Here is an 18,378-nt window from a genome sequence, read left to right as displayed (position 1 = left end):
AAATATAATCTGTTTCTAAACTTCTTTTATATTGATTTCTTTTCAGCATATCAATCACAAAACCAGACTAAATGGTTTGAGGGTTTTTGGGGAATGTGTTGGGATGCGGAAAAAAAGCATAGTGCTCTTGTAAATTAAAGAAAATGCACATCAGCAGTAATAAATTGTAAAACATAATGTATTTTTTTTATATATATATATCTTATGTACCTTATCCATCTTCCTTGCTTGTTTCTTCTTTTTACACATCCTCCTCACAGGAAAGAATGAGTATGATCTTCTGGTAATTGGTGGAGGATCTGGAGGCCTTGCTTGTGCAAAAGAAGGTTTGTATATATCAACAGCTAATAACAGTTTTGTCTTAAGTGCTGTTCATGAAAGCTAAGAGAAGTTCTACTGATAATGCTAAAACTTTATATGCTTCAGTCCCCGCACATTATTTTTTAACTCAGCTCTATACAGTTAATCTGTAAATTACTTCACATCCTTGGGTGGGGTGATCTTGTTTGGCTTTTCTATTAACCTTTCAAGAATTTTTTTCTGTCATGAGTAAATCTAATAGGCTTTTATTTCACTGTTATTGTAAAAGACCCTGCCTCCATAGATACTGTATTTTTTTAGTTATACTCTTTCTTATTTATGTGTTAGAAGAACAGTCCTTTCAGACTATTTCCAAGAATTGTTTAACTGCTGTAGAGAACCTTGTCCCCTTGTAACTCAGTGTAACAAGCTCAACAACTCAGAAGGTTCTTAAATGTCTCTGGAGGTCCAATAGTGTTTTTAGAGTTGGTGGAAGCTGGAGGCTCCAGGCTGTGTTAAGTGTCTTCTGGAGAATCTGCTGACTACATGGGCAGCCTGGGTCTCTAGTCTGACATCTCGAGTTAGACAGTAAAAACCACCAGCAGTCATCTCCTGTACTCTTTATCTCTTTATCTGTACATGGGCTAGTAAAAATGTTTGGGTTTGTGTGTTTCTCCCTCCTCTAAATACCTTCTCTTGCTTTTTGTTTAAAGCTGCTCAGTTTGGAAAGAAAGTGGCTGTTTTGGATTACGTGGAACCTTCTCCACAAGGTACTAGGTTAAAACTCGGTCGTGTAAATAAAATGGTTGCCTCGGTGAGCAGATTGCTCCAGACAGCAAAGCAGCCAAAGCTACTCTTCCTGCTTTGCTTATAGTCAAAGTCTTTAAGCCCAGCTTGCTGGACTGCTCATTCTCTCCAGTGATGTCCTAGCTCTGCCCGCTTCCCCTGCACGTTTAAAGTCGGTACCAGTGTTTGATGTAGTAGTAGACTTCGGACTTAAATATGTGAGAAGATCATCTCTGTCAAAAATGTCATTTACAATTTCTAAAGTCGTGAGTCACATCACGTTAAGGCTCTTCATGTGCAGATGCAAATAAACAAACGTGAATGTGTAGTTAACTGGATCTTCAGAGCTCTGAGAAAGATCTTGAGATGATTTGAATTTTAGATATTATAGAGATTTTTTTTTTATCAAAGCAAATGAACATAAGCAGAGTTAGAAACTGCTCTGTAGGAGACAGTAAACTGTGTTGTGTTTCAGAACTTTTTGACTAATTTGCATGAACAAAGTAACTCTCTTAAGTAACCCATTTGCTTCAAGTTACATATACCTGATGCGTTTACTTTTTTCTTTTCTCTCTCTCTCTCTTTTTTTTTTTTTTACCCCTCAAGGAACCAGATGGGGACTGGGTGGAACTTGTGTCAATGTTGGCTGTATTCCTAAAAAGCTTATGCATCAAGCAGCCCTTTTAGGGAGTGCCCTTAAAGATGCCCAACACTATGGCTGGAATATAGCCCAACCTGTTCATCATACCTGGTAATGATTATTGCCTATATCCACTCCTGTGAGCTGCACATGTGGAACAACTTTTCCTGGTTGATATTTATTTAGGGACAGTTAGGGAAGTGAATTTTGCCTGAAATGTTTTAGACTGTTCCTTGTTTAAAACATAAACCTCTATCTGTTTATCAGAGCAGGTATTAGGTTCATTTGGACTTGATGATTTCCTTTTGTAACAAAAAAGTACTGTAGAACATTCCTAATTTCTAACAATTGCCTGTGTCTTTGTGTTGTATAATCTGAATTTGTAATGTAATAACTTCATGTTTAGTTTCTTGTTTTATGATAGGTCTGTGATGGCACAAGCTGTTCAGAATTATGTGAAATCCTTGAACTGGGGACACAGAGTGCAACTGCAAGACAAGTAAATAAGACTTTGAAATTCATCTTTCTTCCCATAGTCAAGGAGCTCTTCTTGTAGAATTGCTGAATTGCTTTTAGAGTTTCTCATGAGAGCTAGTACTTTGAGTTTGTAAGTCCTTTTTGCTCAGGACTATAAGTACCCTTGCCAATATAAATGTGTTTTAATTTTTTTTCCCCCTCTTTGTTTTCTATGCTGTGAAATAGTGGTTGCAAGTGACCATGCGTGAAAGTTTTCTAACAGTGTAGTGATCAGGGAATGCTCTCTAGAAACGTTTCGCATTAATATGAAGTAGTCAGGGTTTCTCAAGACAATTTCAAGCTTGTCCACTAAAATTTATTTGTGATACAAGCCCCCAAATAACACTATACTAGAGCAGCTGATTTTTTTACTTCACAGTGCAGAAATAGTTGCAATTTTTTAGCATGCAGTTCCTTTTATAGAAAAATTATATTAATAGATAATTTAACAGGTACTAGTCTTGTGACTCTCGCTGAGTCACTTTTGTGTGGTCTCAAATGAGCATTGTATTAATAATGTTATAGATAGTAATGCTCTCATTGTATGGATGCAGCATTGGAAATGGTCAATGACCTGATCCCAAAGCATGTTACAACGTTAGGGACTCTGCTACATAGAGAAATGAGACACAAGAATTAAGTGACTTAAACTATGTGACAGAACTGCAGTCAGTGCTATGAAATGGGATGCTTTCTTCTTTTAGCTTTTCTGTGCCTGTTTGCTATCCTTTTTAGCACTTTAAATGTGGAAAAACTAACTGATGGTATTTCATTCCTATTCTCTAAGTGTGTTTTTGTTGCTGTTTTCTTCTAAACAGGAAAGTGAAATATTTCAACATGAAAGGGAGTTTTTCTGATCCACATACAGTCCGTGGTGTAACAAAAGCGGGTAAAGAGGTGAGCTGCTATGCTGATTTCTGCAGTATTAGTCACTTCAAACAGTCAGGTCTCATGTGTTGGCTTTCAGGTCAGCTGAGAGCTAGACTGTATTTTGCAAATTGCTTTAGGTATTCGGTATTGTTTTAGTGAAGGAGATTTGCATTTTTCACCTAGAGAAGAAGTTTGCAAATTTGACTGCTGCCTTCCGAGTCCCTAGCCTGTAACTTGTCAGTTAGATGCCGTTACTTTTTCTTTGCAGATGGAAATGCTGAGACCAAAGATTTTTTTCTTTCATTTAATAAGAGTCATACTGCTTTGATAGGTGGCTACAGAGATGTAACCACCTCCTTATTGCTCTGAATATTAGATCAGTCCGAGATATTTTCCTACCTGAGATGAATTGCAAGGGTCATTAGCTTTCTAGTATAAATTGGGTGTGGGAGTCAATTATACTGAACACACGGCTTCAAGCAACTTGGTCACATAACTGAACAGTGGCCATTTCTGCCAACAAGAGACCAAACATGCGCTTTTAACACCTATTTGAGAGTATTTTATGTTCTTGGGTAATATCAGCTTGAAAGAGCAAAGGTTTTCTGGAGCAGATGCCTAACATTTTCTAAATACCTCCTGCTCCAGGCCTTAGGGACAGAATGCACTTGCTGTGATCTCTGCGTGTTTTGTCCTAATCAAAATTGATTTTAAAAAGTCAAGTCATCGGAATCTTGTCCAGTATAGAAACAATTGTAAGTTTAATATTAAATCAAAAACTGATAGAGAACGCGTAGGAGAAACTCTTGCATGTGTTAATTTATTCCGTCTGCATCCTTTTTTTTTTAATGATTTCCTGATTATTATGCCATATAAATAGCAGATGATAGTGCCAACTTTCTTATATCTCTCTCCTTTGTACATGTTTAAAATCTAAAGACAGATAAAAGGATTTCAAATACTTGATTTTGATTTTGTGGTTTTGTTTGTAGACTATTGTTACTGCAGAAAATATTGTCATTGCCACTGGAGGAAGACCAAAATATCCTGCACATGTAAGTTACGCTTGCCATCTAACAACTCTAAAGGCTTTGCTGGTTTTGTTGTAGATAATAATGAATGTTTTGGGGGTAGAAAATGTAAATATAAAGTAACAGAAGAGATTTTTTTGTATTTGTCGTGTGAAAAATTATCTTTTATATCAAGTAGAGGCATTTCAGAAAACATTTCTGTAGAAAACAATTTACATCCATGCAGTATGTTGATGTTGCTTAGGGTTGTAGGATAATTCAGATTGGAAGGGACGTTTAGAGTTCATCTAGTTCAGCCTCCCGCTCAAGGAGGTTGGAATCAGCTGTGAGGTCAGATCATGTTGCTCAGGCCTTTTTTTTGCAGTCAGGTTTAGATAATCTCCAAAGGCAAAAACTGGATAACGTATCTGGGCCCCAGATTTTTTCCCCTTAGTCTGACACCTGTACTTCAGCTGGTACTGTCCAAGATGCTGTTAGTTGTTTTTTTTGCTGCTAGGACTTGCATTGTAGATTCAAGACCTTACCTGTGTGACCATAGGTTGCAGGTGCGCTGGAGTATGGAATCACAAGTGATGATCTATTCTGGTTAAAAGAAGCTCCTGGAAGAACGTAAGTTATCTTCCCATGGCTTTAAGAGATGCTGGCAGTTGTACTTTTTCTTTATGTGAAGGTGTAAAATGTTCAGAATTGCCTTTTAATGTTCGAAATAGCTTTTTATTATTTTTTATTTATTATTATTTTTCAAAATTGCCTTTTAATGTTCAGAGTTGCTACCAGATTTTCTTTCCTTCTATTTGCCTTCTGGGAATTTGTTTTACAATCACACTACTAAGCTTCATTAATATCTAATAGATTTTCTCCTCTACACCTCTTAGAAAATTCCCCTCTAAAATCAAAGTTCTCACCATCTTACGTTGACTTGTTTGCTGCAGCAATGCTACATGGAAGTCACAAGAGGGCAGCATAAACTTAAACAAAGGCTGTATTGTCCCTGTTTTTTGCTCTGTCTGTGTGAAATTGCTCTTCAATTAGGAAAGAAACGTGAACATAGAATCATAGAATCGTTTCAGTTGGAAAAGACTTTTAAGATTATTGAGTCCAACCATTAACCTGACATAATTTTATGTTCTCTTAAGTGGTGACGGTTCTGATAACAGAAGAAAATACGATGAGACACTTGAGTTACTTTTGCCTTTTCTTATCCTTTGGGAACTGTTGTTTAACTGGAATACTAAAAATTTATTTTTAATGGAAATAGTCTTTGTTTGTTAGAGCACATAGCACATTAAGTTTCTGAGTCAACTTCGCACTACAGAGCAATTTCCTGATGCAAATAATTGTGGTAGGAAATGCACATTTGCTAACATGCAAGTCAGATGTTATTCTTTTTGTTATCGAACAATTCTAGAAAAAGCCCAGTATGTATTAGAAAAAGAGACTTGATACTGTAAAACTTTTTTTGAAAGCATACAGCTGTCATTAATGGTTGTGACTTTCTAATACAAAAAAAATGCACTGTGTTAAACTAAACATCAAAAATATAAGGAGGTCTTCTTGGTACAGTTTAAAAAAGAAAATAAATTTGCTGTTGTTTGTAGTATATCAGTCACATCTTGAATTTCAAGAGCATCTTTTAGGTGAGGAAACAATCTGGGTTTTTCTAAGGAAAAAAAAAAAACAACAGAAACAACAATAACCCCCCCCCCCCCCCAGCACACTAAAACTAAACATAAGATTTATTCCTGTAAGATGTTTCTGTGAAAATGTGGCTTTTGTCCAGTTTGCTAATACAAGTTCTAACAGTGTAATGTGGGAGTCTGGTGTTTATATGTTGCATTCCTGAGATTTAGTCAAAATAAGCCTGCAGGGGCTACAGTAGCATTTCTGTGCTTTATCAGGCTGTGTCCTAGCAAACGAAGGAGGGAGTTGTTAAAGGTTTGTTTCTGTTACAAATATTCCCAAGGTTGTGTTTAACACCTTTTGTTTCTATTCTGAGCTGTGTTGTACTTACTCTTTCTTTTCTCCCTCTCCAAATGTACATATCTCAGCTGCAAATTACATGCCTGGGGGTTGTAGAACTGTCAGTTCTGCAGTTATAAAAAGAAAAAAAAAGAGCAAACCATTAACCAACTTAGAAGTCCCTTAGATATACAAACATTGTGGAGAAATTCTCGCTACTGAGATGAAGGGTTTTGGCAGAGTGAATTAGAAAAGATACCCTGAAACATGTTCAGAATGAGTGAGAGATTGAGCAGGTGTGAACAAGGTTGGGCTCTGCTTTCTTAACTTTTCTCTTAGACACTGACAAAACCCAGGAACCCTCTGCTTTGTGGAAGAGATTGCGAATAATGTGGTGCTGATCCTATGAGTAAGTGCCAGCTAGCATCTACTCTTCATCTAATGAAAAAGAAGAGCAAATGTACACCCAAATTACAGATAGTCTCATTCTATTCCCTGTAAACCTCCAGTAGATATTTCTTTGAGCAGTGTGTGCCTTTTTGCAACACTTCCCAGGAGCTAAAAGAGGGGGTGATCATCCATTCACAGGTGAATCGGATGCCCTAATGCTGGAAGAATTTATTTCCCACTATGTTAAATTGTTTGCCAAACGTAAAACCCACACTAGCAGATTTTAATCTCTTTAGCCTCATTCAAAAGCTTTAGCGAAAGACTTTGTTGTAAGTTGAAGTGTTATCTGGAGCGCATCTCCAGACTGTCAGATTTTCACAGGTCTGCGTAACACGTGCACAGCTGAGGAGTGTGAGTGCAGCCTGTCCGGCAGCTGAGTGCCGGTGCCGGGCTGGTTGGCCCCGAGTTTACCTCTGGAACAGCGACTGGGCGCTCTGCCTTCACGTACCCAGCAGACATGGGGAGCTGAGGGTATGGTCAGGAGAGAGAGCACTGCTGCAGCGTGCAGGGCATCTGGGGACAGCGTGGAAAGCTGGAGAGCTGCTACACCTCCTGAATCCAAAGTGTGGATAGACAGTTTTAGTGATCTTGGTTGAAAGGGTGTGAAATAGGGGGAGACGTGGGAGCCAGAGTTTTATTTAAGCTGCGTTTGGTAAATACTAGTCTAGGTAAATCTATTAAATGGATTTTCTATAACTGCGTAAATAAACGTTTGAAGGGAGGAAGGACAAATATCTGGCATTTGGAAGAACATGATGAAAAAGCAGATGTTTATAAATCAAAATGAAATTTAGTAGTGAATGAAGTGTTATATTGGGATCTGGAATCTACTTGGTAGGAAGATGATGAATTTCAAATGTGCTCAACTTCTAATTGGTTCATTTTTCTTAAAAATAATTACAAACATATAATTAAGATACCTCTAGAGATTTTGAGGTGTATTTGAGTTCTGTTGAGTTTATCTGTTATGTTTATATCTTGCCTGCTGACTCGGAGGCAGTGGTGCCGAGACGCCCTGTAAGGGTGAGGGCTCAGTAGCAACAGGCGCTGGGGACACTGTCCGTGTCGCTCCACTTCTCTCCTGTGGAGGTATATCATAGAAAGCAACTGAAACATTTGTGATCACTCTTAACCTCGCTAGTTTCTCAGAGATTTTCATGGCTTTTTTCGCTGTGTCTTTTCAGAGTATGCGTTTAAAGATATATCAAAAATCCTCCTTGTATGTTGTAAGCCTATTTTTTTGAATTTTGTTAGTAAAATAGGCCCATTTGTAGTGTTAGAGTGTTGCCTTTGTTGGAGTTGACAAGCCACGCTCTTTCTTCCCGTCTAAAAACATCAGATCCAGTCCCCATAATTTTGTACCTATACAAACTTCAGAAAATAATTCTTTGATTGTGCAGAAGTACAGACAAGCTCATTCCACTACTTTATTCTTTTTTTTTTTCTTTTTATGTAACAGGTTGGTTGTTGGAGCCAGCTGTATCCTTTAAGAAACCTGTGATAATTTATAATTATATGCATCATAGGTGTCTTTCCTATGAAAGCTCAGTTTTCAGAATTTCTTTGCTCATGCACTATGACTGAGTTGGTAATAGAATAGTAATAGTTTGCAGAAGCATCGTGGGAATTAAAGTCAGCTGAGGATAAATCCTCAGCATCTTACAAACAATGTTATCTATGAGGAAAATATTCTAAGAGTTTGCATGAGGAGATTAAAAAGTCCCCTTGGATACTACCTTTTATATTGCATTTATATGAAGTTATTGTTTATGTTTCCTTAACTGAGGCTTCACCAGATGTTTCACTTGAGTGTGCTGGTTTTCTAACGGGCATTGGATTGGACACTACAGTCATGATGAGAACTATCCCACTTCGTGGATTTGATCAGGTAAGTACAGAATGTCTTACATCTCCTTGTAGATCAATATGTTAAAAAGTATATTTGATTATTTTGGTCTCCTAAAGAAAAAATGTTGTTGGCTTCTCCATATATATCCTAGTACATGCTTTCTGAAGAGAAACTAAATATATATTAGCTTTTGTTTTCCTATCATATCTCCTGATACTCAGAAAAGTAAATATTTCTTTTTTCCCTCCTGCTTAATTGAAAACAAGATCGAAAAGGTTAGGAAGCAGGGGAGGGATTTATGCCACTGCTAAAAGCATTAGGTGATCTTTTTAAAATCACCCTGAATTTCTAGGAGTTACAGATACAATGATTTTAAAAATAAATTATTGGACTTAACATGAGGTAGTTCAATGTGGAGTTCGTTTTGATAAATAGAAATAAGTCACTAAGATAGGAGCTGAGTTTATAGTGACGTAAGAATTGGAAGTCTTTACCTTAACACTTTCAAAGCAGTGATAGTTATAACTAGGTAAAAAAAATACGTATTGATTTCAGTGGAACTATCAGCCTTAAAGTTGGAGAAAATTAAAAGCAAAAACTTTCACGCAAGGACTTTTAAAGATAAAAAGCTATGTTTCAAAATTGGGAAAGATTTTGAGGAGTTTTATTTAAAATTATAAGTGGTCATGATTGTGCTGACAAAACGGAAAACAGTTTTGGCCAGAAACCCATTCCTGTAAGAGCAATTATAAATAACAATGAGAAAAGGCAACAACAGAAAAAAAGAAGGGAAAAAAAAAAAGCTTTATATCGGATTTGTGTAAAAAATATAACTGCTTAAAGAAGCAATAGAAGGTGAGAGAAAAGTGAGAGTTGTAAGTTTTCACTTACATGTGCAGTGAACTTTTGCTTTGAAGTTTTCAACATTTTTTATGTCAGACAAATAAGTCTGGAAAATCTCAGCCTCAGGAATGAAGACTGTGTGGTGTTAATCGCTTGAAAATAGTGTTTTCAGAACAGGAATGAATGCATGTTAATTATTCTTAGTATAAGGCATTAGAATTTTTTTTTAATGCTTAATGCAACAGGCCCAAGTTGGTGAAAGAGTGATAGAACTATGTGCTGGTTTTTAAGAACTCCTTTGCACACACAGTGTGTAGGAGGATTGTTTTCATGTGTAACAGCACCGTTTGGGTGGAAGGAATATTGCTTCTAGAAGCAGCAGTGACAAGTACCGCTGCAGGTAGTGACAGCTCCTGGTTGCGTGCCAGCCCCTCCCACTTTGAAGTGGCTTCCTTTCAAACTAGTGGTATGTGCACCGGGGTTTGCAAAACATTGTACAGGAATGTGGCTTGGGATTTGCACTTGTCACTGAAGAAATCTACACCTGCAACAGCGTGACATCTGAGCAAGCAGGGAACAGCGTGAGAGCGTGTGTGTGGCACTTCATGAACCGTGTGCAGGACGGCTTTCTCGGAGAACTGGAGCCTTTGTAGGCAGGAAAAGCACAATGGGCATTGGAAAGTTAGGAAAGTATTAATAGAGATAAAATAATTACATCCAGTGTGTGGTCACCCTGAGCCTGATGGAAACTGGTTATTGAGCTGTCGTGTTTCTGAAGAGATATAACCCTGCTGTTGTCTTTGTCTTAGTTAATATCAACTTAGAAAAGAAAGTTTTGTAAGATGAGAGCTTGTGTATGAGTAGTTTTGAGATAACATAAAGTAATGAACATATTCTTTGACAAATTGCAACCTGAATTACTGCAGTCAAGAGCAACGACATCTTCGTATAAACCTGTCAGTGCAACACTTTACCTCTTGACTGTGGTGTGGCATTGTTTCACACAGGCTCTTAGGACAAAAACGTTATTTCCTTTTGGTAGTAGACCTTTCCAGGAAACCTTAGGGATTCATAGTCATTGCAGAGAAATAACAGGTGTCATGGCAAAGGGAAATCTTTCTCTTCCTTAGCTTTATGAAAATATTTAATTCTCATCAAGCTGCTAGAAAATAGTAATTATGATAACGTTAAATTGAATATGCTGTAGATGCTATTTTTGCGTAAGCAATACATAGTTTCATAGAAACGGGTTTATTAGTATACTATTTTACTGTTTTGAAAGTAATTTGCGTATCCAGATGTAGATGCCTGCCAGAATGGAGTTGCAGGTCATAGTGTCTCAACGGATTATCATGTGTTGGTAATGGATGATGACTGACAAAAATGTTTGAAATGCACAATGTATTTACTGCATTTTCATGAAGAAAACTGAAGGAGAGCTTTGTATTTAAAAGGTCATATACCTGAGAATAAACCATTTTTTTGCCCCTACTTAACAGCAAATGGCTTCTTTAGTAACTGAGCACATGGAATCTTATGGCACAAAATTTTTGAAGAGATGTTTTCCAACCAAAGTTGAAAAATTGGAGAGCAACAGATTGCAAGTCACCTGGAAAAATACTGACCTAGGCACAGAAGAAACTGATTCCTTTGACACGGTGATGTGGGCAGTAGGTAAACTCGATTATCCTAACGTTTATTTGCAATGCTTTCCATTCTGAAAATGAAGTCCCCTCATCAGGTTGCATGGGGACAAACAGCCCCTCCCTTTTTCTTTTATATTAAATATTTAGTGACCTAAACATTGGGGTTTTTTTTTAATTCTTTTTGCACATACTTGGCTTATTCACTTACAGTCTAAAAACCCATGAAAGTTACAGTGTTTGGAGGAGATATATGGTGACTACTTTTACATAAGCTGCAATAAATGGGAACCACTTAGGCTTCTTCACATTCACTAGAGAATGAGAGCATAAATTTCATCAACCTCTGGTGCTGGTAATGTTCTGTAAGTCCATACGCTTGATTTAATCATGAAGCTATTAACTGAAAATTCCCATTTATGCTGTTCAAGAGGCTACCATTTCTTCTAGGTATTTTTCTGAACTATACTGCTTAATTTTCTTACTGCAGCCATCATCCAATGTGGAGAAAGAGAAGTAATTGTCCCTAAAAAACCCGAATTTGTCGCAGGGACCCTTGGAACTTTAGAACTTTTTGAAATCTTGTTTGGAACTTTCATGTATCTCTGCACCCTCAGAACTGGCATATGAGGCCTGTCAGAGTAAATCAGATTTTTGTGACAAATAGCTATCAACATGATCATCATAAATGGGAATTAAATCTGATTTCTTGCCTCCTTTGAGTCAAATGCTCCTTCTTCTAAGGATCAACACACTCAGTGATGTGCGATACAAGGCTCCCAGCCCACAGGAACAGAAATACTCCCTCTGTGTTGTCTCTCTGAGCTACTCACTTGTTGCTGTTGAGTTGGCCCTCAGTTCCTCTGTTCATTCAGTTCCCACCAGAAAAGGAGACCTCTTGCCTTCTGTGCTTATGAAGCTTTGTGAGTATCTGGAGTTCAAGATAAATAATGGATGGCTAGAGGTAGTAGTGATTTTTGGCGAGTGGATGGTATCTGGCAAACAAAGTAAAGAGGCTTAAACTTACTGACCAAGAAATCTGTTCTGATGCCGAAGACCGATCAGTTTTACTAGCAGCTTTAGCAATTCTTTTAACTACTTCATTTTTATTCTATTCTTTTTATCTGACACTACTGTTGTAGAGTAGTGGGGAAGCATACTCTTTCATTTGTTGATAACTGATAAAGTTAAATTCTTGTGGTTGAAGGATAGATCCATTATAGGAAACATAAACAGATAATTTACAGCATTTTGTATTCTGTCCAGTGAACTAAATCTGTTGTTCCTTTCTCCTGGTTAAGTCGACTTTATACTTCCCTAATACCCTAAGCAGAGAGCAGGATGTGTGTTGTGACAAATATTTTCTTTCACTTACTGTAATTACAAGTCTCTTAGAAGTGCAATGGACTTCTATAAATTGTGGAAACAGCCTATAATAATGGATTCTGCTCACCAGAACCAAAGCTACTTGCCGCGAGCAAAAAAGGTCATGCTAGCTGGAGGTCTGAAAACTCTATCTGCCCTGAAAACTGTAGAATAATATTTATGAGGTGAGATGAAAATGTTTCCAAAAAGTGAGTTTCTAAATGCTCTATGTGATTTCTCTCAAGCTTTCTGGTAAAAGTATACTGAGGTGGAGTCACACCTGTGAAATGTCAAGTCAATTTGTTTACTTTTGGCAAAGATGGAAAAAAGAGCTATTAAGATGAAATTATAAGAAAAAAAATTGTAGGCTAGAGTTAATTATAGTGGAATAAGGTTGCATGATATAATATTGCCATTCAGTTGTAACGGGACTCCACTCACTTTGTGGATACAGAGGAACAAAATGTGTTATAACTTTTGTCACAGATTTGTGTTACAATCCGTATTTAGAAACTTCAAAATTAATAGTTTGAGGGTTCGGGTTTTTTGTGTTGACTTTTTTTTTCCACCAGTGTTCAAACTGGCACTCCACCCTGAAGGATTAAACACGTTAACAGTTCAAGCTGGTTAATTGATGTGCAGTCCATGTGATTCATTGTTTTGCTCTGTATCAACACACCCGCACCAGGTGTCCCACATAATAGGCTGGGAAACTTGTAGTGCTGAGGATTTCCTGTCTGCAGATGTGCCAGTTACAATACTGATTGAAGAAAGTCAGCTTGTAGAGTTAGTTAAAAAGCAGTCGCTATTGTTAACTAATTGTACCCTGAATTATAGCAGGTATTTCCCTTATTTTTGTAAGCACATTGTGGAATTTTAGTAGGATTTCATTAATAATGTTAAAAATATTTATTGACAGTGAGACATAGCTCGAGTTTGGTAAACTACAGTATTATCTTTGAATGTAGGCCCTTTGAAAAGGAATACATTGTGTTTCAATGAAGAGTTTGTTTATCTTTTGGAGTGCATAATTCTCTGTTTGTACAGATAAGCCAATAAAAGCAGACACAATGCTCGCTCTGCTTTTCTAGCAGCTTTTTTGAACCAGTCAAAATGTTTGAGGAAAAATATTCATTGTGATACCTTCTAATGTAATTTAAAGGTTTCAATCCAAAGGTTCGGTGGGTAACTGTTATGGGCCTGTGTTACCTTTCTGAGTGACTGTGCTGTTGTATTGCAGATCAGTGAAACAGCTCTTTCTTGACCTTTATTTGATTCTGCCTGTCTAGTCCTGTGATGTCCTTCTGTCTTTTAACTAGGGCTCTGTCTTATGCTTTTGTGAGAATTCTCCTGAAATTAGAAGCTTTTGAGATTTTTGTTTTTCATTCACGATGAAACCAACGAACTTTCAATATTAAATAGTATTTCCTCTACCCTTGAGGACTTACAAAAGTTATTTTATTTTAGGTGCCTGGTATACCTGAGCTCCAAAGCAAGTATGTGATTGTACAGATTGAGCACAGGGTCTTCATCCAACAAAACAGGCAGAGATTGGCACCTTCGTAAACAGATGCAGGTGCTGTGGTAGATCAGGCTTTGTAGAGTGGCTTTGTTTCGGCTATTGGAGGACTGAAACCTGTGGATTGAATGCTGTAGTTGCAAAATCAGCTAATATATAAAAGGAAGTGGCAACTAGTATTTCCATTTGAATATGCAATAGATGGCAAAAGATCCTAGCTGTAACTGGAATTTGATTATTCACAAAGTCCTCAGAAAACCTGCTGTGTTACTGCATATCTGATGGTGTCTTACTGTGCAGCGTGCTCACACTGAATTAGTGATTAAACTAAGCAGGTCTTTACAAAATAACCTATAATTAGTTTGACAGAAAAAGTGAGGTAGTGTACTAGTAAACTGTTAAAAAGAGCAGTGACCAGGGGCAGATTTTAAACTTGGCTTTACAAAAAGAAGTTGTTCCCTGATGAGAGCAGCAAAACAGCCATTCTCAAATTCCGTTACGATCATACTCTTGGAGGGAAACCACCGTATCTTTGAAATAATATCTTTGCTATGAAAAGAAATTACACCTTTTGCTCACTGTAAATCTGAACAGGTATAAGGTGTTGCACATTATGTACTATATTGTTACACAGAATCACAGAATGTGTTTTTCTTTGTGTGGGACTGGTTGCTTGGCAGGTTTATTTGTAGCGCTGTAAAATAAGATCCTTGCTATTGGTTATCAAGAAAAGGTTATGTACGTAACATAATTTGTGTTATAGTAGTTTTCGTCAAGTCTTAGAGCCAAATCAGTTTAGACTAAGGAAGCACAAAATTTCTTTGGAGATTTTCTTTGAAAAGTTGTTTTTGTTTATCCACTGATAAACTTTGAATGTAACTCTTCTTTTATGCTACTTATTTTACCAGCTTGTAACTACACAAATCACCTTTTCATGTTGGGGAAAAGTCAGATACTATGCTGTGCTTCTAACCTGTGTGTGAGAGAACATTTTGGATTTAGAACTAGTTCAGCACTAGGGTGCTATTTGCATTGGTAGGTGCTGGCTAGTCTTTAACTGATTGGTGGTATAAATAAGTAAGACCATGGTGGAAACCACTCCAAAGTGATTTCAAGAAACCAGTGTAATTACTGTTACATCGTCTACAAAATACAGGTTCTGCTCACCCGTAAGTTTCTGGGAGATTGAAGCCGATGACCTTGCTTGGGAATGGAGGTTGGGTACTGGGGTTTGAGACTTCTGAACCATCCTTTAAGAGTGAATCCTTTGGGTAAAGCGAACTCAGTGAGAATTCATGTGAAGGTGAACTGTAGCTTTCTTCTCAGAACATGTTGCCAGTCCACTTTTCCTTGTACAGGACCTTGACAACCAGACGATTCGAATTGTTACAAGTCTGTCTCATGCTGTAAGGTTTTCATGCGATTGCACATCGCTTGGGATTAGTCTTTTTTTGTTGGTGCTTGGGTAGGACCAAAGCAACATGTCTCCAGACATGAGTAACTTCAGATTTCCAATGGATGGCGATGGCACTGATTGCACCCTGGCTGCCACACTGTGCTGAGATGACTCCCCTGTGTAGTAAGCATTACTAGTCAATGCTACAAGAGATAGTACACTTCACACTTGGCAAAGAACCTGTTACTGCCCTAGCACTGACTCAGGCCAGATTATTTTCAAATTGTGGCAGGCATGCTGAAAGCTTATCAGTGTTAATGAAATGTCCAGAAACATCCTTATAAAATTGGTGCACGCTGCTACCAACGTGGTAAGGGTTCTGAACTGTTTTTTTACCTCAGGTAATCTTACTGTAGTCAATATTTTCTTGTAATCTGAGCATTACTTACCCTGAATTGATCTCTGTTAGTCATTGCCAGCTGGCTATGTTTTAGCAAACACCTTGTGGGTTTTGAGGAGGAATTTGAAGGAGGAAAGGGTAGTGGTCTTGAAACTAATTTTGCGAGTGTGTCAGGCAACCAGAACAAGGTGAGAGAGAGTACCAAGACTGGAAACACAGATGATAATTTTAATTGTCAAATTGAGGCTGGATTTGGTAAAGTTAGGTAGTAACGTGCCAAAATGCCAATCTATAGGGAAGAAGTGGGGAAGGCTAATGAGCTTAAGTTTTATGCCAGAGGAATCACTTTGTCATCCTGCAGTGTCTTTACAATGTCCACCTGCAGTATCATGCCTGTCAGTAAAATGCTTGGTTGGCTCTAGTTTGGATTTTTCAAATGCTGGGGAGCAAACAGACATTCTGGCTTCTGTGATTAAGAAGCTGCAGAAGACCCATTATAAAATTCTGCTTTCAGCTGCACCTTTATCACCCTGGGAAATGCTACTGTCTGCAAGAGTGTGCTGCCGCTCATCTACTGCTGCTACTTGCTTGGTTGTGCCTGCTCCTGGGTGTCTTCTCAGTATAGCTGCTTCAGCTTCACTGCGGAAGGTCCTGCACAGGAAGGTCCCAGCAGTGTGGTGCTGCCTTCACCTGACTCCTTGCGCAGGTGGGATCACCAGAGCCCCTTGGCAGATGATGCGATAGAAATGCTGCAGCACGATATAACCAGCCTGGCAGGTATCTGAGCTGGGGGCTCTGACCAGTCTCTTGTCACTCCCTGTAGCTAAGCTGGCTGGCAGCCCCCTTAGGGAGCCACATCGTTAGATTTTACAAACGGATCAAAAATACATTTTTTCTTTTAAAGTTAAAAGCAAATGGGGGCAGACACTGAAAGCAGGGATCTGTGTGTTTTTCGCAGCTGTGTGATTATTGTCAGATGATTATGATGAGGAGATTATGATGTGGTATTAAAAGAGCAGGAGGCAGGTAACACTTTTAAGGGTCATATTTGAATTGCACCTTTCTTCTAGATGTCTGGCATAGGATTTTGCCATTTTGAATAAAAGCTAAGTCTAGTCTTATGTCTTACACGATCATATAGTACTTGTCCTGAGGCCGTTTGAGTGGACGTCTTCAAACTAGAAACACGGGTGCTGACTTCAGGGGGAGCCGGGCCAGCTCTGTGTTGCCTGCCGGGTAGGATTTGATATCGTTTTGTGTTGTGCTCTGAATCTGAGAAATAAGCTCATACTTTCTTGTAGCTGGAAATGTAATCAACTTAAGAGTTACTAGTATGAAACAAACATCCTTCTGATCCAGTACTACTGATAAGGGAATTTTGGGAAATATCAGAATTTTCTGAGTTTGACATTAAAACTTACCAAGAACATTGGATAATCTTGGACCTAAGCTGCTGAATTTGAGGTGAAGCAAGACCAGTAAGTGTGATTCTGGCTTATGGAGGTGAGCCAGTATGGGACTAAAGGCCAATAAAGCTTCAGTTCAGTTTTTTAAGGTTTTGGTTTTGCTTTCAGGATAATATTTAGGCAATAAAGTTGACAGAAAAATTCTACTGTGAGTAACAACACTTTTTTCTTTTTTTTGTTTTAACTCCCAGCTATTAATACCAAGCCATACACATGTTAAAATAGACTGGAATCGAAAGGTTAAGTGTTATCCTGCAGATTTGATAAACTCAACTGTTGTTGTCACAGGTCTTTAAATTACTCTAGTGACAGTGTTTCTTTTTTTCCTCTTTCAGTGCCTGCCATTGCGTGCTAAGCTTTCTCTTGGCTCTGCCTGGCAGGAAAAAGGGGAAACTAGAAAACCCCATTAGTTGTCCATTTGCAGAATATCCAGGCTTTACTCTCAATACACAAAGAAATACAACGGTAGGAAGTTGTTTCACATCCGAGCCAAGATAAGGTCCTGGAGGTTTATTATTTTTGTTGCCTGATAGCATCAGGACTGGGGAGCAGGGGGCAGAGAAGGAACAGCGGATCAACATCCCATGGGGACAACAGAAGGGAAGACAGACAGATAGCCAAGTGCCGACAGCTTCAGTCAGTGCTCCCAGAGGAAGTGTTGGTTTCACCAGATGAAATTAATACACAGAAGTCTTTACAGAGGCATTCAGATGTGACATTGTTTGGGGGGCCTGGTTATATGGCAGATGTATAAAGCAGTGAATCATATGTTTACATATAATTAGGTCTGTATTGACAAGCCAGGTTTTCCTTTTGTTTAATAATTTCCTACATTAACATCAAAGAGCTTGTTTTTATAATGAAAACACATTTCCCTTCTTGTTTTGCTTTGCTAGAGCTCTGCATTAACATCAAACACAAAACCATGGCTCACGCAAAGGAGACGTATGTATGTAGGTGTAGCTATACTCCTTATCGTTTATAACCTCTAAAAATGGATGCAATGTTATAACATTTCCTTCATTTGGATATACTCATGTAATCTTTTCTGTGTGAATCTGTGTGTCCCTACAAATTCTATGGGGACCTCATAATTTCACCGTGCTTCAAATGCATGTGAAAAATTTAATAGGATTTAAGATTCCAATTCCTGGATCAGGAATTGCTTTGTTAGATGTTCTGTAGAAGAAAGCTCGGTGTAAGGTTATCAAGATTTCAGTGGTCTAAGGAAACACTACAGAAATATCTTCTTAAAGATGAGATAATTTAAAATTGTAATAAAATCTAGGCTTTGTAAAGTTTGCCTCATTTGGTTTTAAATCCATTTAAAAGTGTTTCTAAAATC

General features: G+C 38.0%; 1 protein-coding gene across 1 annotated transcript in view; it reads left to right on the top strand.

Annotated features, from left to right (window-relative positions):
- Positions 1-244: 244 nt before the first annotated feature.
- Positions 245-18,378, top strand: part of TXNRD2 (thioredoxin reductase 2) — a gene marked incomplete at its 5' end in the record, with an annotated part of 29,701 nt that continues 11,567 nt past the window's right edge. The window contains 10 exons of the mRNA XM_009874187.1: positions 245-326; positions 1,014-1,070; positions 1,693-1,837; positions 2,151-2,225; positions 3,061-3,139; positions 4,105-4,167; positions 4,682-4,752; positions 8,012-8,031; positions 8,349-8,440; positions 10,744-10,918. Of these exons, the coding sequence (XP_009872489.1) occupies positions 245-326; positions 1,014-1,070; positions 1,693-1,837; positions 2,151-2,225; positions 3,061-3,139; positions 4,105-4,167; positions 4,682-4,752; positions 8,012-8,031; positions 8,349-8,440; positions 10,744-10,918 (859 nt within the window). The remainder of the gene's footprint in view (positions 327-1,013; positions 1,071-1,692; positions 1,838-2,150; positions 2,226-3,060; positions 3,140-4,104; positions 4,168-4,681; positions 4,753-8,011; positions 8,032-8,348; positions 8,441-10,743; positions 10,919-18,378) is intronic.

The sequence above is a fragment of the Apaloderma vittatum genome, unplaced genomic scaffold, assembly GCF_000703405.1.
Source record: "Apaloderma vittatum isolate BGI_N311 unplaced genomic scaffold, ASM70340v1 scaffold13760, whole genome shotgun sequence".
Taxonomy (NCBI): domain Eukaryota; kingdom Metazoa; phylum Chordata; class Aves; order Trogoniformes; family Trogonidae; genus Apaloderma; species Apaloderma vittatum.
The sequence above is the reverse complement of the archived record's forward strand: the minus strand, read 5'-3'. Positions and strand labels throughout refer to the sequence as shown.